Here is a 23036-nt window from a genome sequence, read left to right on the forward strand (position 1 = left end):
GGTACTGACACATGGTCATTAAGACTAAAACAACTGAAACTGAAGCACTTTGACCTTTCCCCTGGTTACAGCATTTATTGCCACCACCAGGTGGAGCCATTGCTTTACACAGTGCAGACCTGACCAGCAGAGCTGCTGCATTATTAACTGTGCTTTCATCACCCATTTCTGTCCCCTCCGCAAAACTTCTCAAACTAGAAGGTTCTCATTGCTTTTGGAGCAATTTCAGCAGATATGTTACAAGATAAACAATCTCTGCCACCTGCCATTATTTGGTGATGCATGTCATCGGTGAACACAGCAACCAGCAAGCGAACTTTATCCTGCCCTCCCTGAAAAATGACTCCGTATTTCAAGAGCAGCTTCAGCACAAGATTCACTTTATACCTTAAAACGTTCCTATAGTTCCTTCTATATTTACTATATATACCTTATATATATATATATATATATGTAATGTGAAGAAAGGCATGCACACTGCACTTCCTCAGACTGAATAAGAGCATTAGCTCTAAATGTCATTTGTGGATGTGCTAATAAACTGCATATTAGGGAGATGAGCTACAATATACAGACCTTTCTTCATGTTTTATTGCTCTCTTTAATTATCCAGCACCTGCCTTAAATGTTTTTTGGATGCACATGACTTCAATGCTTTTTGTCCCCCCAAAGAAAAAAAAATTACACCAGATGCATTTTTTCTGGGTTGGTATGACTTCTGCTAAAGGCTATAATTAAAATTCATGAATGGGGAGACATCTGAGCGTAGCATACAGCTTCTCTGTCTAGTATGTGTGAGTGTAGGTGGAAGTTAAGAATAGATCATAAACACAAAGGATGAAAGCATTAACCCAGGGGTCACTGAGAAGATCCTTTGTACGTCACCTGAGGAACAGGCTCAGGGGAATCAGACAGAGGATGAAAAATGAAGAGAGAAATATGGTTCATTGCTCTGAGCTTGAGCTATTCACACCTGATCTCCACTTTTTCTATTGAACTGAGACCTCAATCCATCTCTTTTACCTCATATCTCTGTGCAAAATAGCACAAGAAATGGCAACTGTCCCCTTACCAACTGCTGCACTGCGACATTATCACCTGTCTCCCTGTGTGTGTGTGTGTGTGTGTGTGTGTGTGTGTGTGTGTGTGTGTGTGTGTGTGTGTGTGTAAGGCTGGGCAGGTATAGAAAGTGGGTCACCCAAAGGGCTTTCGAGTTGGGGGAATCATATCTGCACTCTCCATCTGCTGCTTTTCTCCTTCGCCAAACCTTTTCCCTCTTTTCATTACGTTGCTCTCTCATTCATCTCTCCCTCGATCACCTTCTCTCTGCTGGGTCTTATCGCGCCTCTCACGCCTTTTATTTGCTCCGTCGCTTCCTTGCTGCTGTCTCCGTCTGTCTGCCTGCGTCAATCACTTTCTCTCCCTCCCCATCATCCCTACTTTCTGTGTTGCTGACAAAGCAATCTGAGTGACATTCTTCAGTAATGACTGACACACCTCTATGAAGGGAGGGGTTGTTATGTTAGCAGCGCCTTCTCCCAAAACGATGCCACAATAAAACCGTACTGAAATAATGAAACTGGTAGGTAGCCTCACCCTATTCCCTTTTCTTTCTCTGGCATTAAAGTATTTATTTGGAAGCGCCCAAACCTGTGGGGACACTTCACAAACAAGAACGCAGAAATCATACTTATGTAATGCTGTTCATCTTTTGTTTTCTGATGTCTGCAAGCCGTAACTGTCGCTTTCTCAGTAGGCATGTGAGATTTAATGTTATTGTTTGGTTAGTGGTTACTGGCTGCTTAAACTGCTCCTCTGAAAAAATAACTCCAACTTAGGTATCATGTTATTGTTGAATCATAAATTATTTTTTGAAAACGAGCAGAAAATCCCCCAGAAGGATGAGATTCTTGACCCGTTTCCAACCAAAATAAAGTTATTTTGAATATTTTCCAGTTTCACGTGTGATTTATTTACAGTTTGTGATTTCTGAAAGCGGTACTGAGTTGAAATGTTGAAACTCTCCTAAAGATTTTTTTTTAAGAAAAATAACTCTTTAAGTCAAAATCTGAGTGCAACCGCAGATGTTTTTGCTGTGTGTGGTGCTGCACGTGGTTGTGCGCCACGTGAACTCTGGCCCTGCCAGACCAACATACAAACATGAACCATACCCTCCCCTCTTGTGTATGCAGTTTGATTCCCAGTGGGACACACACTCAGACAATGGGGATCAGTGCTGCTTCATTAAACCCAGTATGAGATGGGGGGTACGACCCAGGAGGGAGGGTTAGAGGGTTGGGGGGCTGGTGCGCCTTCAGACGGCTCAGCCGCTCCTGCATGGGGGGTGAGAGGGCGTGCGTTTTTCCCGGGAAAAAACACAGAGGAGTCTATTCTAGTGACTGGAAGGATACAATAGGAGCCTTTTTTGCCTGCTGATAGGGTGTGGTGGCACAATGGCTGAGGGGGGTCGGGAGACGGATGAACAGTTATATTCACACCATTAAAAAAAACACTTAATCTAAGTTTTGCTGTGATTATTTACAGTAGCCAATGGCACTCATGGCTGCATAAGGAAGCAACTATTGCAACATTCATGCAGACGTGAATGACAATCAATATCAATCAATAACAAACAGAAACACACAACCTCCTCAGCTGTTGTCTGGAGCTTGATTGGTCACGGTGGGATGGATTTCACAGAGAGCAGGGAGGAGGAGGAGGCGAGAACAAAATGAAAGAAAGAACGATGGAGAGGGAATACAGCAAAACAGGGCAGCAGGATGATCGAGGGTGCACGTTTGAGGAGAAAATGGTGGCTAATGGTTTGACTGTTACTCAGTGTGAGCTGGAGCTGGGAGCATGTTGAGGCATGTCTTAGGAATGTGAGAGGCAGGAGCTTTCTGTAAACATGACACCAGAGACTGCAGCTGGAAAGGCATACAGAAACAGAGAGAGAAGCACGTACGGATACTTGAAAAATATTGAGACACTGCCTTGCTCATGAAATTCTCACAGAACAAAATACACTTTAAAAATCCCAAGTAACTCTTATCTATGAGGCACAACATGAATTTGCACAAAGGTCCCTCAAAAACCTACACATTCTTTCAATTCCACTCCACCTCTCTTCCCCTTTGTCGAAGACCACACAGATATATCTGAGAGTTTTCTCAGAAAACAACCTTTACAGACTTTGTCGGAGTGGTGATTACCATGAAAAAAAAAAAAGACTGTCAAATTAAACTCCTGGAGTGGGCTTTAACTGAAGGCCTGCCTCCTTCCTCTCTTTTTTTTTCCAGATGACTAGAGAACCGGGTGTTTGGCGGTGAGGAAGGACGGAAAGGAGAAAGGGGATACAAAAGGAAGGGGGAGTGTGGGAAACCTTGCTCAGGCGAGTCCCTCAGCCTCTCAATGAGTCCCCTGACCCAGCTCTGCGCCGTATAGGACAGAATTTACATACCAATACTTGAATCCCATAAACAGACAGAGTGTAATTCATGCGTAGACAGCAGAACGGTGACAGAAAATTGAGGATGGAGTCTCAAAAGCATCACCATCAGTGGAGGTGCTCTGTGTACGAGGAGGAAAACACTCAGCATGTTTACATAAAGTTAGAAAAAAGTCAAATTATTGTGTCAGTAAAATCAAAACTAGACTTTTAAAATACATGTTAACATGTTAGTCCTACTGAAACTGTACTAAGTTGAACTTCTTGAAATTGGACCAAACCATCTAGATAATGTGGTTAGGGGTTGATTCCCTGTCACGTATACACCTCAATCGGCCCTGAACTGGCCTAGGCGTTCTGTGCATGCTACATCGTCTCCATGCGGGCTTTGAAGTCAAACAGAATAAATTTGTAGAATAAGGCAGAGAAAAACAAAAGAAGAAGAGGAGGAGAAGAAGCAAAACAAGACATAGGTATCAACATTGTGAGTGCTAGAGCAAGAACCACGCAATTTTGGACAGCACCACAAAGTTATCCATATCGTCACCGTTCAACATGCATCCCATTTGCCACTTGCTAACTTGTTTGGTATGTGACGTAATATTTCAACTTAGACGAAGGTCCAATAACAATTAGCCGAAATGGGGCATATTGCCATCAACCGTGGCAGAATCGGACATACTTGCGTCAATAATTTGATTCTCCCCCAGTGCTTGTATACTGGGACAAGAGCCGTAGTCCAATTAAATGGCCTAATCGAGTGCATGTAAATGTCCTGACTGATGAAGGTGGTAAACAGCTAGCTGTGATGTGTTGTCATTATCTGAAGACCCTCCAGCAGAGGAAGCTTCAAGACATGGACACTGGCTCTACTTCTTCACAGCGAATATGCTCTCACACCTTCCCCACGCTAACAATGACAAGTGATACAACTCCTTAGAGGGTAAAAGTTATGTCATTAACAGAAGCAAGATCTGGTTCCCTCTTTGCCCTGGTTGCCTTTGGTCCAAATGGTTTAGCATTACACCTACGTCCTCCAACAATCTGGCTCTGCAGTGCGCCAAAAACCCATGACAACACACACTCTCATATTTGCAGACGGAGGAGCTTTCCTCCTGTTACTAATTGATTAGGGGGCTGCAGGTGTATGGAGTTACTTCAGCAAGCACACTTCAGGGATGGGTACTGATGTGCTGTATGGGTAATATGAGGGCTGCTGAGCTGACCACACATTCCCTTTATAATGCCGTCCATCCCTCCTCCTCCACCTCTCCTCCCTCTGCACAGCTTGAGCTTTGCTGTGGATTGAGGGGGAGACTTAAATGCAGGAGGAAAGACTGTCTCAGCATCTCAGCAAAGCCATCTGGAGCTGATATTTACGGGACAAGAGGGCATCAACACCTTAAAAAGATTCACGGAGAGGAAAAGCAACTCAGAGGGGAGTTGTGCATCCACTGTGGAATCACTATAATCATATCTATAAATACATACAAGCACCCACACAAGTCCACTAGAAATTATTTCTTACCTTTCCAAATATGCATACACACAAACACACAAACAAGCAGTATATGAGCACTTAGTCTACTACGTGTTGAGTGGTGAATGTGTAATCCAGACCAAGATGAGGTGGGATTATGCGCAGAACCTTTGACCGGCTTCTCTTTGGAATCAGAAAAGATTAGTGAGTGTGTTCGCCCACATACACATATACACATACGCGTGCTAAGTCACTGGTCAAAAACACTGCTTAAGTGACATATTTAAATGATACCCAGGATTAGATACCTTCTGTGCTCTATATTAGTCAGTATCAATGCCAGTATTTCTTCCTGACTGTGATTCTCAAAAACAATAGAAACATGTCACTATAATACCACAGAGACAAAGCCAACATATGGTAAACAAGGGTTACATTATGATGATAATCTTTCTTTAGTTTACCTGGTTATGTTGTGAATGGTCTTAGTATGGCACATTTGTTACAGTTATAAGAATAGCATTTAGTCTGATGTGTTACTGCTGCCCCTTAAAAATAATCTACAATAGCAACGGATACCCGCACAGTTTTGGATTCATGCAAAACCATGTAAGTAAACAACACTTACTGGCTATGTGACAATATCATAAGCAGACTTTAAAATAATAGACACAGCCACCATGATGTCATCAATTTGTACACCTGTTTTGAAGCCTCGAGTTTGGTGTTTTGACTGCTGCCATCTTAGACTTTTGGAGTCAGAAGTGACCCGAGCTGGAGAAGAGGAAGGAGCTTACCTGTTGGTTAGCACAGTGCAATTTAAACTATGGTGAACTGTGATAACGCCATTTTCCCCAGATACTCTCAAAGCCATCAAAATGACCAAATGGCCATCAAAAACATTTGACCTGAAGAGGGTCTTTTTATAACCAAACGCTGAACAAAACTTTTTTATGTGATCAAAACTCTATAACCTATATCATGAACTGAAAAAATAGTGAATTTCAAAAAAAAAATGACAGCTGGGGCTCAACATTAGGGTCTGTAGGATTGACATGCTCCTGAACTCAGCCTCAAGTGGCCACTGGAGGAACTGCAGTTTTTTGGTACCTCTGCGTTGGCTTCTGAGGCTGCCGCTTGGACAATATAGAATGGTATGTCAGATGAATGCTTTTGTCTTGTACGAGTCGTGGACAATGGCAAGAGTAAAACATTTTTCAGTGTTGGCACGTTTCTTACCGTGTGGCAAACATCGCTCTGAGAGATGAAAAGGTGGCAGCATCCTCCTTCAGGGCTTTGAGCTCGTTCCTCAATTTCATCATGGTCTCCGTTACCATGGCCTTTTCATTCTCATACTTGCTCTTCAGATTGGCCAGAGCGACTTCAGCTGTCTGTGGGTGGCAGAGAAAAAAGGGGTTACAGCAGCTGGACGGTTTCTGTCTCAAGAAGTTAATATGGACCATATTAGCTTCTTTTTTTCCAAGTCATTAAGGCCCAGTAGTCTGTAGTTGTTATTGTTAGCTGCTGGTTTCAAACCCATAGGTGTTTGGTTAATGAGGGCATGTCTGTGCTTTATTGACCACAGCGCAACCACACACATACTTTAAAGGGCTACCAGAGCAACTGCAAACACACCGTGTGTCTGGGTTATGGTTATCCTAACCACACAGTTACAGTGGACAGCTGACATCATTGCTGCTGTCTCCAGAGTTTGTTATAGATCTTGTCTGCAACACATTTGCTGTAACAGCTGAATAGACCTGAAATAGCTGACACCCTCTTCTTCTGCTTCTGTCTTTCAATGACAACTGACAAATGTTTGGGAGTGATACCCGCTGCGTTTAACAGACATTCACCTAAAAGAAAATACAACTGACCTGCTTGTTGGCCTTGAGGACTGTCCTCAGTGTTGCGATCTGTTCCCTCTTGGTGCTGAGCAGGGACTTGAGTTTGAGGATCTCCTCCATGCAGGCTTCCTTGTCCTTGTCAGCCACGGTGCCGAGCTCCAGAGAGGCCACCCTCTGGCGCGACAGCTCTGTGGTGCGGTCCACAGCCAGCTGCAGGTGCTTGATCTGGTCTCTGATGATGGCCACTAGATTGTAGATGTTCATGGGCTCGCGGCGGTGGTCAGACACGGGAGAAGGCAGTGAGGAGACTGGCGAAGGGGCTCCGTCGCTCAGGTCGCTCTTATTGGGCTCGGGGAAGAGGCCTTTGGTGAGCAAAATGGGAGAGCGGCGACCACGGCCCTCTGGGCTGCTCCGACCGCCCTTGCCCTCCTTGTAGAAATCGAGCATGACGCGGTTGGGTGTTTCGTTGTTGCACATGCAGACGTGGTTGTAGAGGGTGGCCAGTTCTTCACTGAAGGTGACCAGCTCGTCCTGTGCCACACTAAGGCTACCCTGCGACTCTCCTGCCATGTCGCTCAGCTAAAAAACAGAGAGAAAGGTGTCAGCTTATTAAGTTCCATTTAAAGTGTAGAAAAATAGCAAAAGTCAATATAAAAATCAAAATCTCACCTTGCGCAGCTCCTTCTCTAGCTTAGCCTTCTCCTCCCTCTCTGACTGGCTGGTCTTCTCCAGAGTTGCCAGCTTCCCTCCCAGCGTTGTGACATCGCTCTCCAGACGGGCTCGCTCCTCTTCGTAACGTGACTGACAGGCCTGGTACTCTGTCTTCAGGGTCTTCAGTTCCTCCTTCAGCTCTCCTGCTTCAGACACAGCAACCTACAGAATAGAGAATATATTAAAATCTGAGTATGACAAAAAAAGATGATATCTGACTTTTTCTTACTTAATTTAACAAAATGTAGCTGAATTGATTTTAAATTTAATCTGACATTTTGTCTCGTACCTTGTACTTGCACTCCAGAATCTCAGGTCCGTTGATGTCTACCTCGTAGTAGTCTCCGTCCTCATGGCTATCACGTTCCTTCTCGTTGTCCAAAGCAGACTGGCGTTCCTTGCTGGCCTGGAGCTTGCGGATGGCGTTAAGGTTCTCCGTGAGGCGGTTGACCTTCTCCTGATGCTCTGACAGAGCGCCATTAGCCTGCTCTAGCTGTTTTTGGGAGTCCTGCAGAGTGGACAGCAGGTTGACCTTCTCACGCTCCATCTGAGAAGAGAGGCAGCGGCACAGAGAGTGATAAGACGTGAGGTTATCATACTGTATTCTCAGAGTCCAGTGCTCTCTGCTTGGCTTTTCGCACACATGTAATTTCACATTTGAATTTCTCAGTAACTTGAAGATGTGAAAGATTCCTTTAAAGGTAGATCACATTAAATCAGTGGATTATCTGTCATGTGGTAACCTGACCCACTATCAGGCTTGCGGTGCCAAGGTATGTGAGGCTTATTGCCCAGTAGCCCAGCATCAGAGTCGGGGTGACCTTGACAATTTGCTGGACTGGGTTCAGCTCAGCGCTGGCAGAGACACTGGGTGGGTCGTCTTACACACATGCACACAGTTGTGCTGATGTAAGCCCTGAGCTATTTCAGAAACTGATCTGTAATTATCATGAACATGCTGATCTGCATACATTATTTATGAGTGCAGAATATATTTCAAAAAGAGATGGAAAATTTGATTAAGACAGCTTGTCATGTTGAAGAGCTCTCTACTTAACACTCCTTTATGTCACATTAAAATACATAGAAAAGCATGAAATTGTACAATGCACAATTAATTTTGCACGTCACATTTAACAGTTAAAAATGTCAATGCTGACACTGATGCTCTCACATTACTAAGAGCTTTGGGAGAAAGTTTGTGGGCAGCTAATACACATTATTTCCCTTCTTACTCCTGCAAAATCCATTTTAAATGTTGTTATGCATTGTCACATTAACAGGGTGATATCCAAGGAGCGGAAGTCTGGGATCGATCATTTGAGTGCCTAATCAATAAAATAAGATGAGGTAGTGAAGAGTTTGGCTAAATGAGTGGAGGAAGCCTTTTGTTTGCTCTGCTCTGATTCCTGCCTGGAATCTGTGGAATGACCTGGCAGGAGGCTTCAGCGGGCAGTGCGAGATGCTGCTGAGTCATATCAAACACGGGGCTTTGTCACAGCCCGCCAGATTTAACCCAGTGACCAGGTTGAGAACCAGAACGGTGCCAATAGCAGGGCAGCATTGAGGTAACTTCAAATTTACACATTAATCCAGCAACTGTGTTTATGTTTGACGAAAGGAGGCAAAATCCTTAATCCCTTAGACCTCAAAACAATCATTTTACCCACAGGTTCCCCATACTTTCTGGTAACCATGGTGCCCAATCAGGCGTGGCCTTGGACTCATGGGGTGATGATCAAGCAGATGGCAGGTCCACTGGTGCCACCACCCGCTGCCTCGCAGCCCGGCGGAGCCTGAAGTGTGTGTGTGTGTCTCCCTGGATTAACTTCGCTGGGGGGGATTTAGATCCCTGCAGCTGACTGGGTCAGGATGTAGCCAAAACACACTGACTCACTCACTTCTCAGACACACCTCTGACCTACTCAAATACACATCCTGCTGTCTTCAGCTATTTGTAGCAGCTACTGTAAATTTAGTTTGTTTTATAGTACTATTATGATAAATCATATAATCAGCGATGACATCTCCCACATCAGCAGTATCTATAGGAATAGTCAGGTGCTTTATTTCTTTCTATTCTCATTAGCTTGGTATTGATTCTCTCTTCACCAAAAAGTGAACTCAAATACTGCTGAAACCAGTCATTTACATCACAAGCTGTAAGATTAAAATAGATTTATCGATTGTTACCTGTCTGTACAGTAGATGGATATTGTTAGCTTAAAGTGGATCGAAGAGGTCAGCAATGTTTTTTTACTGTTAAAAGACAGACAATAGCCCTTTTTGCACAAAGATTCCTCATTAATCCCAAAAACGAAGACCCTTAATTACACTGCCTTTGCCTTTTTACCCAGAACCAAACAATGCCAGCATAATGTCGCCCAAATGTGTGATTTTAGATAACATGCCGCGTGTAACAGTGTGACATGTAACATATGCATCTAGCAGCACTTTACAAAAAATATCATTGTCAAAACATGGCAATAACAACCATTTATCGCCCCTATTATATGACGGTTGATCTGGCCCTCTGCTTGGAGGAAAAGAAGATCCCAGACCTCACAATTTGTGTACATTTTACGCTCCTCTTTGAGTTCGCTGCTAACTGCTGCTGGCTGGGTTTTTTTTTTAAATCTCCTGGCGGGTCCCACACATACTTTATCGTCATATTTTCTGTGGTGGTAAAAAACAAACCTGCATCAGCTGCTGTTTGAGCTTCTGGATCTCTGAGATGTTGAGTTCGCTCAGCAGGTCGTCCACGAGGCTGGGCGCAGGATGGAACAGCTCTTCCTTCGTAGGTGTGGAGATGCGGTTGTCGTAGTTAATGGCATTGGCCAGTTTGGTGAAGCCATTCTCGTATCCGTGGAGAGCCTCGTCGTTGTTGGGCTCGGTTGCGGCATCGTCGCTGAACTTGAGACCATCCAGAGAAATGCTGAGAGGGCTGAGGGGAAAAGGTGGAAAGTGTTTCATGTAGTGTTCTTTACGGTGTATCCTGAGGCATGTCAGCACCTTGCTTGTCTGCTTTGTACCTGTGACACAGAGTGTCTCCGATGTTCATGTAGTGGGAGAGCTCTTTCCTCAGGGACGCTTTCAGCTCACGCTCTGTCTTGATGGTCTCCAGGGCCTCACCGAGCTGACGCTCAGCGATCTCTTTCAGTCGGATGGCATCCTCCAGCTGGCTGTTCAGGAACTGAGTATCCTCCTCGAGACGACGGATCTCATGTTTCAAACCCTCAAACTCCACCTGTGCAAAGGAGGAGAGGGAATGAGGTTTGGATTCACAGAGAATAAACACAACTACATGCACCTAGAATGAAAACAAGCTGCCAGGCTGGTTCATGTGTGGCAAACCAGCAGGATAAAAAAAATGGCATCTTTCAAGATAATGTTAATGGAGAACATATCCATTTAATTTCCTTTTCTAATTAGTTTTAACTTAATTGGATTTGGGAATCCTCTTTATATTGGATGTCTAAAAAGTCGGAGCCGCTTTTGTTTGGTTTCATGCCCTCTTTGATGAATATACTGAGCATAATCCAGGATGACAAGGGCATATGGGAAGAATTAACAGCTCGAGCATAAAAGCTAACATCAAATGGAAATATCGCACTTGGAAATTCAGCTCTGTGTTATGTTTGCAGATGTGTGAAGGGGACTTTTTTATTTCCACTCATTTGACTAAACCCGGGAAGTGTGTTTGCCATCACAGAGTGTCAGAATCTCTGTCAGAAGAATGAGAGCTGTTAAAATGTCTGTTAAACACTTACACAACCAGACAGCAGCTCCGAGCATTTGAAAAAACAACGGCAGCTGTTTATCACTTCACTGTATGAATGGATATTTTTATTATGGTGATTAAATCTGAATATTAAAGCGCTCACACTTCTTTTGGCAGTCTAATCAGTACAAGTAGACAGACTGACATCTGATGAGTGGGAGGTGGACGGCTGGTGTCGCTACTAACATGGTATGAGATAGTATACAGTATATGTGTATTTAAAAGAAAAGGACTTGGACAAGATGCCTGAAACTATGAATTCAATTACACCTAACTAAAAAGACTGCATGATGATAACCTACAGTGAGGACAATTTACTAAAAAGGGCAGGTTCTGCTGCATGATTTAAACTTTGTGCACCTCAAGTGGCAGTCCTCACCTGGCTCTGTTTGAGCACGGAGACCTGCTTCTGTAGGGAGATGTTCTCCTCCTCCAGCTCGGTGTAGTCCTGCAGCAGACGAGCCTCCCGGAACTTGTACTCCTTGATGTCGTCACGCAGCTGATTCCTCTGGAGCTCCACCATCTGGCTGTTCTGTAAAGCCAAAGAGGTGAACAGGGGGAGAAGAGGAAGAGCTGTCAGAGAACACTACTTCAATCTTACATGACTGAGTGCGGGAGAGACGGCAATTGATTGGATATTGTTGCTTTAGTGTAACTGCTTGTGTCACATTGGCTCTTTGACGCTCTAAATCTCGCTGGATAAGAAAGGGCTCCCATCTGGCCAAACCCCTCGTGGCGTGAGTTTTTTGTGTGTGTGTCTGGTGTGAGTGCCTGTTCATGTTTGAGAGGGAGGTGCCAGGTGGCTCTCCGGGCAATGGGCCACAAGTGTGCCTGCCTGCCAGCTCTGATAGCACCAAAGAGACTGAAGCCTACTTATCTCTCTCATGGTGACAGGCATTCAGTGGCTGGGAAGAACTGAAATGGTCTAATTTTCTATAGAGGAGTTAGATAAGGCTCTCTGTGCAGTAATCAGTGCAAAATGAGGAAATATGAGTTGTAAAATTTTTTTTCTGAATTTCTATTGGAATTAAAAATCTGGACATTTTTCTGACGATATGTGCTAATATCTTGAGCAGGGAAGGGATGAAAAGAAAATTTCATGTCATGTTTATCTTGCCTAAAATAAAAGTGTAACTCACAATATTATCCCATCAAAATATGCTTAAACCTCTAAAAATGACACTGAAACATAGTGGAATCATTTTACCTAACAACTTGTTAAAAAAACAAATATTTTCATTGCACAACAGATAGGATGCACATCTTATTTTTAGTGAACAGGAAAAACATGCCCTTCCCCCACTCGTAGATTTTGACACAAACCGAACCATCCGATCAGCCGTGCTGAACCACCCGTGTCCTTACTACCTTGCCCTGTTTAACCCTCAGTCCTCTTCTTTCAAGGTTTGCGGCTGCCCTCCCACCCCTTCTGACTGTCTCATCCCAAAACATAAAAGGCCCACAGGACATCTGGGTGGAGGAAATCTTAGCCAGTGGCTGTTGGAGAAATAGCAGATAAAAGCTCTAAAGTAAGGGGATACTCGCTGAAGGAGAGTGGGCCTCACCTTTTTTGAACTGAATACATGAACATGTGTGTGTGCGTAATGCGAGAAAGGGGGCAAAGCATGTGAAATAGATCTGTGTGTTCAGCACTGTCTTTATTGACCTTGAACGTCTATAGGCGCAGGGGAGCTTGCAACTTTTAGAGTGTGTGTGCAGGTGGATGCAGTGATAAATGTCTGCATGGAGAGAGATTGTTATCTCCTGATCAGGTCCAGAATTTGTTTTCACGTGTGTGAGACAGTGAGAGAAGAACGCCAGTCTGTGTGTCCATGGCTTGGTTACGATTTGCATGTGTGTGTTTTGTGGCTGTGTATGTGTGTGATGTGTGTCTTTCTCTCAGGGGAGTTGGCAGAGATAACCTAATACCAGTGGGACAATTAGCCTCCCAATCCCTTGCCAGGTGGCCCCTTCCTGTCACGCTGTCACCATGTGGCCGCATCACAATCCCTGCTCTCGGATTATTTCAACGACCACAGGAAGTCAATCCTGAAGAGCTTTCACTTTGCGGAGTCTCATGTCACCAGTGACTTGTGACTGAATACACACCATAATTATTACTTACTGAAATAGTCTGGATAATAAGCTGGTGGTGACAGGTATCCTAATGGTTAGAAACACCCTTTAATAGGAAGGCTCATTGGTTTTCATGAACTGTGATGTTTTAAAAACCCATTAAAGACAATTGCGAGTGTATTGTTACATGGTAATGCAGCTTTATTAATAGCAAACATTCATTTCCACTCTATATCTAACTAATGTTACTCAGGAGACACTCACACAACAAAACACAATTTGTTTCTGTTACTCGCTCTGTAATTTGAATTTACTTATTTGGCTAACTGAGAGAGGAAATTCACTGACAAACATTATGTTTCCGAATCCCCACTGATGAAGAGTACACGCTGCTCGTTTGCTCTGCGTAATAATTAATCACGATGTGCAGAGCTGAGCGGCGGCTGACGTTTGAAGGTGCATTAATATTCATTGGGGTTTTGCGCATGTCTAATGAGCGTGGGTGTTTGCTGTGCGAACGCCCTGATGTTAGTGCATTACTGAATAATGCATGAGCTTACAATAAAGATCAGTCCTTCCACTAAGCCTCAGTGCAGCGGTCCTGACTTCTAAGAGAGGACTGAATTACAGCAAAAATGGAAGAAAGAGCTGGAATCAGTCAAATCATCAATGGATACAGTTACTCCAGTTGTCAGCTTTGGGGTATCAAATGAGAAAAACACTGTTATTTTCCTTATCTTCAGGATAATCACCACACTGCTGGAGTAATCTCTTGTTTTTAACTCAACAAAGCTGTGCCAGCTGGTTGCTCAGGTCTTTTCCTGGTCGGGGTTATGAGCCTCAGCTGGAGGGTCAGTGCTGTTTGGTCCCGATGAATACAGGCCACCTCTGAACCTGATTACGATCCTCCTCCAGTCTGATTACAATGCATACTGAGGCTTTGACCTTTGACCTCGCTTCCACATCCTCTGCAGCTCTGACTCCCTCAGAGACATGGGGGCGGGGTTTACACCACCCTGCTGTTAGACAGAAGTCAATTTGAGTGTCATCAGGATTGGTCATGTGCATCCCTGATATAAAATGTGAATAACATTTAATCATGAGGAGCACACGCCTCTCCTGGGAATGTTTGTACTGGGGTGTGATATTTTGGAGGCCAATTGAAGGTCCACCAATAGGGAGCTCAGTGGGAGGCCTCTCCTGAGCAGGGCTCTATGTGTGTGGTTAGTGATGATCCCCTGCCTGCTGTCACTACAGGTGACGTCTGGACAGCTGCTTGTGTACTCCCACGCACCACACACACAGACACAAATGTGTCATTTTGGTGCAAAGTGGGTGGCATAAAAAGACTAAGTTGTAAAGGCATACAATAAACTAGTAGAACAGGCAAGATATCTATTATGCTTGAAAACTAGGGTTGTTATCTTCCGGTCATTTGGTTTGCCGGTCGTAGACTCTTGTTTAGTTTAGTTTCTGTTGACCATGATTTTGAATACAGCCCTATTAAACACACTGAGGACTAGTGCGTGCATGTGTATATGCATGAAAAAGCACAGACCTTTTTTGCTCTGATGAACCCTCACTAGGTCACACAACGCTGCAAAATGTCACGAGAGCGCACGTTTCTGTGGGTCAGAGCTTCTTTACAGTGTGAACTCTCACTCTCAACTCTAAAGCTTTCTTTTCACCATTAAACTGCTTTTGACAGCACAGTGGGGCTGAGCCTGCTTAAATCTCACTAAAGCTCTGAGTAATTTCTCAATGTGTATGAGCTGCTATTACCTCTACTTCTATGGCCACGGTGGCAAAATTTTAGGCTTACCACAAGTGTAGATTAAGAATGTTTTAATGCTTTGTTAAAGGCTCTGGCCCACTCTTAATAACTGCAGAGAATTTTGTAAATATGCATTTGTGTAAATCCATTTTACCCCCTGGTTTGGTTCCCTCGAAAGTGCTGCCCAGACTCCCAGATGGCACAAGACTGTATTATTGATATAATGGCACAGACAGGCTCGATATAAATATATATTTTTCATCTTCTTTCTGACTCTCTCTCTGCACTCTCACTGTGCTGACCTCTATTTCACTCTACAGCCCACTTTGCACTTCCGTAAAATGCACATGCACTGGATTTTCCCCACTCACTATTCCCACAAAGTGCAGAGGCGTTCCCTGATGGTATGACACCAAGTGCAGGTCAATACTGCTTTTTTTAAAAACTCCCTTTCGCAGCTTCTCTTTCAAATACAACTGACCTCCATTTCAGCATTTCATCAACACTACTGCTCTCATTCTTGCAACTCCCACCTCCCCTCTCTCCTCACGTGTATCCGTGTGCTTTTAGAGGCCATGTACCTGTCACAGCCAAATTCCTTCCTCCTACTTGAGATTTAGTTCACATCTGTCTATCAGATAAAAAAAGAAGTTGACAGAGACAGCCATATTCACTTCTACTTGGAATTATCTGGTGATATTGTGCTTCAGCGAGCACTTTTGGACTTCACTGAGCTAATGAGAAAAAAACTTTATATGTCCTGTAGGCTCTGCAGCACGTCAAGGTCACGTCAGCCCGAGTTAAATCTAACTCTACCAAGCTGAGCACATCCCAGGATTACCTTCAGGAGGGACGAGAAATGAATCACAGATGCGCTACAGCTCAGCCCCTCCAGTATAGGTTTAGACAGAGCAAAGGAATAATGAAGCTCAGGGGCCTATTGCTACTGTCAGAGTTGAGAATGTGGGTGAAAGCAGATCTTCTTTTATCCTCCTCTTCGCTGCAAGCAATTGTCATTCTATTCAGCCTACCCAGACTCCATTATAGAGAAAAAAAACAGTCAAGCTCCCACTTTTCATTGAGACAATTAAAACCTTAAAAAGTGAAAGGAACCCTGTGAGTGCGTGGCTGATGGTAGATCGCCCAGTGTGTGACGGTGGAAAAGCCCACGGGGGGAAAGTGTGCCTCCATGCACTTAACAGTGAATTAGTGATTTTGAGGTCATTTGGATGAAAGTGGAGAAATGTGCACGGAAGCATGTTCACACCCATTAGCTGAAGTGAATGTGTAAGCGTGTTTGTGTGTGATTTATTCGGATGTATTGATCCAGTATTGGAAACCCTTTTTGGTGCTGTGAGCCAGCAGCTTTAATCAAGAACGAAAGCTTAAAGAGCTTCTTTAAGCCGATACCAAAAGACAAATATTATTATTGATCAATGGCAAATTCTCTAAGTGTATTTTAGAGAAGCACCCCTCTTAAGGGCTAAAAGTAGCCGTCAATCTGTGAGACGTGCCAATCATGAGGCAGCCAGCTGAAGTGGGTGTAAGATTAGGTGATGTCAGGTGCCGTTGCCAGATAACCTACATAACATCTGGAGGCTTTAGAGACGGTTGTAGGTCACTTGTGACAGCATGGCTGGTGCAAAAATGGAAACTGTAGCGGGATGTGACACCTCTCCTTGTTATATTCTTCTGCTGTCTCAGTCTCATAAGGCCCTGACACACCAAGCAGGCCACCGGTCATTGTTGTGCCAAGTGTCGTCCTTCTTGTTGCTGTGAGTCTGGTACCGTTGGCCCTTGTTGGCCCTTGTTGGCCCTTGTTGGCCCTTGTTGGCCCGTGTTGGCTTTTATCGGTGAATGAAATCACTCTGATTGGCAGTTCAGCTCAATGCACGAAAAGAGAAATGGAGGTGATGAAAGTAACCAAAGAGCTTAGGTCAAAAGGGAGTGAGACTGAAACAAACTTGTTACATGAGGTAAGACTGTTCGCCTTAGCCACTGAGCTCTTAGTCAGAAATATTTCCTGGTGTTTTTTGTTTTTGTTCCCTGGTGCACATTAAGTATGCTTTGCTTTTTCAACAATGGATTGTGTTGTTAATGTGCTAACTGGCTAACTAGCGTCAAGACGGTCTTCCACTTTCCCTTTTTCACTGATGATTACAGAGGACCACTATCTGCTGGTATGGAGAGTCATTTCCTCGCAGGCGCAGAACGTACGTGCTGGCTGGCTGTCGGTTGAAGTCGTTGCAGTCTTTTTGGCTGAGACACAAACGACACAAGTCGACACAACAGTCAGCTTCATAGCTGCTAGTTCTTTGATGTCGGTTCGGTGTCTGGGCCTTTAGAGACCAATTTTTTTTTATCCTTTTATCTGTTAGTCTTTCTGTACTACCTCCTCCCCCAACAAGCACAGAACAGGAGGTGATCTGTCTTGGCATTAATGTCAAGTTATAATAGGCAGTCAACATCAACACCCCCGAGCCCTCACTGGGTCCTATTACATTAGCCTCACGTCAGATGATAATAACAGCGAACAAAGAGCAACCTTCCTTGGCTCCCTTTACCACTCAACTCTGACCTTTCAATAATCAATGTAAAGCCTCAGGGCTGCCATGACAACTGGTATCCTGCTCTCATGTCCATCTGCTCTGCTGAAAACCTGCAGCCTTGCACTCTCATTTCTTCTGATTGCAACAACAACAATGACCTTCATCTCATTGAGCTTTACACTTCTGCCCTCTTCAGACCTTTTAAACTCGTCCCATCAATGCAGCTACCTTCATCTCTCATTCCCCCGCGTCTCTGTCAGGTGTTTAATCCAGCTAATGAAACAGCACTTAAATTAAGGGGACAGCGTGATGTCTGACAGCTCCATCGACTGCGCCAATGAGGTGGAAAAACCATGTTAAACATTAGAACAGCTTCCACCTGATGGTGATTGACAACAAGCACAACGCTGTAATTTATGTCTCTGTGAGGGAAAAATGGTCCACCCAAGTATATCATTTCAGGATGACAGCTGTTCTTAAATGGAAGGAAGGCAACAGTTAATGTGTCAGCGAGCATCCTGGCTGATGCAGATACAGAGAGGAAGCACTGCAAACAGTCACGTGGTGGTGCTGAGGTGGAAACACATTAATTTTGTGTGCCTCAAGTGTACAGATAGAACTATAAGGATAACACTTCTCAGCATTTTTATCTTCGGCTTTGCTTGATAATTTCCTGAGGATGAAGGAATTGGGGATCCTCATTTTGTGAGGATAATGGCAGCCATCACTGTAGGCACATTCCTCTCAAGACATGAGATTGAATTTAATGAAGTCATGCCTATTACAGTGCGCCTCCTTACAATGTTACTGGCTCTTTGTGGAGGTTTAATCCTGTAGACTGCAGCGTAACAGCGAAATATATCTTATCGGTGCTCGGGGCGAACATTCGAGTCTTTGGCATGGGAGTCTGCCTGGGAGGTTTGGATGTGATGTCAGTATCCAGCTGAAATGGTGTAACTAAATGGTTGTGAATGAACTGGCCTGTGCAGAGACAAAAGCCATTTTACACAGAGGGAAGCTTCCAGATCTGTAGAATGGTGGAATAATGACATTATCTAGTGCTTGAATTGTGAACAACACACAGTCAAATCACATTTTGGAAGCCTTTTGGAAGCCTTCTTTCAGCTGCACTGATGTCACAAAAGCTCTCACCATAAATATATCTTAACCAGGGGCTACAGGTATTAGACACTTACATTTAATGTTGAGGGAATCTCTTGTGCTTCAACCTCTCCACAGGCAGAGGTCGGTACTCACAGAATGGACCAATTACAGCAAAATATTCAATGGGCCACTTCACAAGGACTGCACCGAAAGAAAATACTGGAGCACATGATTCACTTAAATGTTGAATGAAGTGCAACACATCTGCTGTTTCCATGTGCACTGCATCTTTGTCAGAGTCAAAAATCTGTGATAAAGATCCAGTACACATCAAAACGTTAGTAGTTTTGCACCTTATTAAATATTTAATGTATTTTCTTTGGTTGTAGTCCTTGTAAGGTGGCCCACTAAATTATTAAAAACAACAACAACTTTAAGACGTGTTTTTGGATAATTATCATTTTCTTATTCAAGCAAGTATAAAGATATATGTAGTGCTCTGCACAATTTTATGAAGGAATAGGATTGTTTGAGTGACATAATATACATTTTGCTAACAGGCTGTTATGTCCGGTGGGAGGTTCAAAGATTTGTATCATCAAAAATGTGGATCTTCATGCAGAAAAGCTTGACTTAATTTGACAAAAAAATTTAAAAAAGATAAATTATATTAGATGAAATATTCATGGCAATTAAGATCTCAGGAAATTCACATTTAGGACTATATAGTTACTTTTAAGGCCTGATATTAATGAAAAAATATTTATATAAACTCCTTTTTAGACCATGCAGACACCACAAGCTTAATTTTACAAACCTTGTTAACAGTACATATGAAAGAGCAAAAAAAAATCATGTTGTCAGTTGCATTCCAGGATAAAATTGAATCATTCAATCCACCTCTTGACTCAATATGATTAGCAATGCTGCCCCAGAAAACAGCACAGCACACCACTGGTGCTGAATTTACTCTCATTAAGCCTTTCTCCTTCTCTTAACGGATTTCAGGCCTCCTTCTGTTTCTTTCGTACCATTCTCATCGTCTCCTAGTGCCCTCACCCCTTCTCTCCCAGCCTGAGCTTTTGGGCTAATTTGAAACCCAGGAGACAAAGGCCTCTTTCAGTCCCGTCAGTCCGGTCACAATGCCAGCGTCAGTGCCCAGGCTCCCTCCATTTGCCTGCCACACACACTCCTCCTAGCACCCACAGAAGTACCATTAGAAGGGTGTCATTATCTCCCATACATGCACCAATTTACACTCCAGCCCCTTTTATCCAGCCAATTATCGCTGGCCGGGGCCCATGGTGCTGCATCGGGGTGTTTATAATGGGAATGGCACCTGCAGAAAGGCCATCATGCAGACCACCAGTGCAACACCAGTTTAGAGCCATAGATCACAAATGCACCAATCACTACATTGCCTTTTTCTCTCAAATGTTACATTGAAGACAGACCAAGTAAATGACCTCAGGTGGAAGATTTACGAGGTATAATGTTTATAGAAAAAAAATAATGTACAAGTTGACTCTTGAATGACTGCAAGCAGTAAAGTTTTATGAAGGGGAAGTCACGTTTTGTTTCAAAAACATGTCTTGTGAGGCACATCTGGCTTCTATTATGCCCAACTTATACCAACTTAGAAGCAAAGCTGAGCAGCAGCTGACCTAATTATAGTGGAATTTAGAGCTTTCTGGAACATAAGTCGTTTTGAGCGACATGCCGTTTTTAAGTCTTTTCCCACTAATCTAGTAAGAAATGCTGCTGACATCTTTCTCAAGCAGTGACTCAGAAACAGCAGTGATTCCTGCAGCTGCCTGCCAAAGACTTTAGACTCACTCTGGAGGGGAGCCCATTTTAACTCACCCCCCTCCCCTCCCAATTACACTGGAATTACTGACCTGACCTGCAAAACAGAGGACTCGGCTAAAATCTGCTGTGCACAAACACAGGAAGATTTGGAATACTGGTGGGTTTAACTACCACACAACAGCATTATACAGAGAGAAGGGGAAAAAGGAGTGCCAAATGTCAAATGTGAAGCCCAGAAACACATTTTTGATTCTTTAAACAAAACAATAAATGGGTGGTGAGTTATGCATGGAATTGGGAAGCAACCACTGATGATTTAGCACCTAAACACAGTTGGTAAAATGTTGTTGGGACCAAAGAATCCCTGCGCAAAATACTGATATGATGCAAAAACTGAGAAGATACAGAAAACACAGCTTCTTGATGGTGCAGTTTGTGATGTAGGATGCACCTACCTGGAGCTGTGATTTAAATGTAGCATTTGCAGTCTGCCCCTTCTCTTCTTATGTAGCCAAACTCCACAAACAGGCTGCTACTTCAAACACCTTTATTTATTATGCTGTACTTTTACTTAGCTGTCAAGGGAGCATGGACCAAAGGAACTGTTCTAAAGGTGAGAGGCTCCCTCTGCCCTCCTGTCAGACTCTGTTTATCTCTTTTCGTCCTTTTATGTCTCCCTATCTTTGTGTCAAACAGGCTTCCTAAAAGCCCCTCTTATTCAGTAATCAGTGTAGTTTCAGCCTGTACTGCTCTCCTGTTTATTTAATCTCCTCATCACCAGCTCCAGCACACAAAATCACACGTCTGGCCACTGGCAAACAACCCACGCTCTGCACTGCACCACACTCATGTCTTTCTAATGAGGTCAATTAGCAGTGAGTATATGTAAATGGCAGAAATGAAGAGGTCAGACATTGTCCAAAGTGGGGCGCAGACAATAAAGGTTAGCATTTTGATAGTCAGGGAAGCTTGGGAGAGTGGAATATGAAAATGCCTGCAGGAATGTGAAAAGGCTATGCTCTGATTTAGAGACATAGCTTTAGCAAAACAGTTTTCGGTTAACAGCAGGCTGATGAAGGGCTTGTCTGAGGTGGAGTTTTCATAATGAGGCATGTCACTGATATCACAGTTGGGTTGACAAGTTACGCACTATTGTCATGGAACAGTTCACACAAATGTAAGATATTGTTTGATTAATTATGCATGTACAATCATGCCATCTCTTGCAATAGTGCATGTTTCCCATGGCCTCAGCATTTTCCTAATTATCTGTAATTACAACTCCACCCTGCATCACAATAATGGAAGACATCACATTCTGCTTGAAGGCAAGGTGTTGCTTCAGTCAGCCTGTTCTAGAGTCATAACGGTGTGATTAGTCTTGTCTTAACATGTCAGAAATACACCACATCGTACCCTGAATAACAGCAACTTAAACAGCAATATTGACTCATCAGAGGTGAAAGAGTGCAGGTGCAGTGATTATGCAGCACTCAATCTTGTGCTACAGACAACTCTTTTGCCCCTTTACTTTACTAGTTTTTTCACCCAATGAAAGCTAGAAGCCGTATGCCCCGGTTTCCTCCTGGGCGTAACTACACAGGGCTTGAGATGGATCTGTGGTCTGTTATGTTTCTACACCTTCTCACAGAAAAAAAAATATATCATGAACAAACACACTTGTTCTCAATAGCTGCAGGAAAGCAGAAGCAGACACGATACTCCGCTTGAACTCATAGGTGAGTTTATTTCAAGTATTGACCTAGGAAAAAGATAACCACGATACCCTGTCTTCCAATGAACACTAATTCTATGAAGTGACTTTACAAAGTCCTCTTGTGTTGACGTTTCATCATATGAACAATGTGCATTAGTAGCGTCCTGTGATCCATATCCAGCTGACTGGACAGATTAAACTGTTACCCCCTTTTTTAAAATCCTGAATAATTCTGTTTTAATTCTGGTTGTGCCTTCCCGACTCTTACCTCTCTCATCTCCTGGGAGATGGTCATCAGGCGTTCGTTCTCAGACTGAGTATTGGTGAGGATGTTGCGTGCCTGGCGGAGCTCGGTCTGCAGCTCCAGGACCCTCTGCTCGTAGTACGCCTCCTTACAGGCTGACTCCTGGATGAGTGACTCCTCACGGCTCTCCCCATCTGCTGCCACCTTCCTGTGGTTGGAGTAGGCTTGTCCAAAGGCCTGGAGACACAGTAAAGAAGAAAAAGAACTGTTGTTTAGAAGCTGTAGTGTTAAAAAATATATGGGAGGAATTTGTTGTTAATACTATTTAGTGGCCAAACTACAGATGTATGTAAATCAGGGGATAAAGTATTAACTGTTATTAAAATTTTGAATAAAAGGATTGTCAATGACAAAAGTTTGCCATTTTAAAGTGACACTAATCTCTACTTCTGCAGTTCAACCAGGGACTGGGGCTCAAAAACCTCCCAAAATACTG

The 23036-nt window shown here is 43.6% G+C and overlaps 1 protein-coding gene across 3 annotated transcripts in view; it reads right to left on the reverse strand.

Annotated features, from left to right (window-relative positions):
* Window positions 1-23036, reverse strand: part of LOC121946470 (protein bicaudal D homolog 2-like) — a 48075-nt gene that overhangs the window by 4327 nt on the left and 20712 nt on the right. For all 3 annotated transcript variants that reach the window (XR_006106024.1, XM_042491035.1, XM_042491034.1), the window contains exons 2-9: window positions 22565-22777; window positions 11647-11799; window positions 10519-10733; window positions 10184-10430; window positions 7776-8033; window positions 7445-7648; window positions 6806-7354; window positions 6168-6319 (exon numbers count right to left, since the gene is read on the reverse strand). Coding sequence is in view for 2 of the 3 variants with exons in the window: in XM_042491035.1 (XP_042346969.1) it covers window positions 6168-6319; window positions 6806-7354; window positions 7445-7648; window positions 7776-8033; window positions 10184-10430; window positions 10519-10733; window positions 11647-11799; window positions 22565-22777 (1991 nt within the window). In the remaining variant the exon portion in view is untranslated. The remainder of the gene's footprint in view (window positions 1-6167; window positions 6320-6805; window positions 7355-7444; window positions 7649-7775; window positions 8034-10183; window positions 10431-10518; window positions 10734-11646; window positions 11800-22564; window positions 22778-23036) is intronic.

The sequence above is a fragment of the Plectropomus leopardus genome, chromosome 8 (assembly GCF_008729295.1).
Source record: "Plectropomus leopardus isolate mb chromosome 8, YSFRI_Pleo_2.0, whole genome shotgun sequence".
In the NCBI taxonomy this organism is placed as follows: domain Eukaryota; kingdom Metazoa; phylum Chordata; class Actinopteri; order Perciformes; family Serranidae; genus Plectropomus; species Plectropomus leopardus.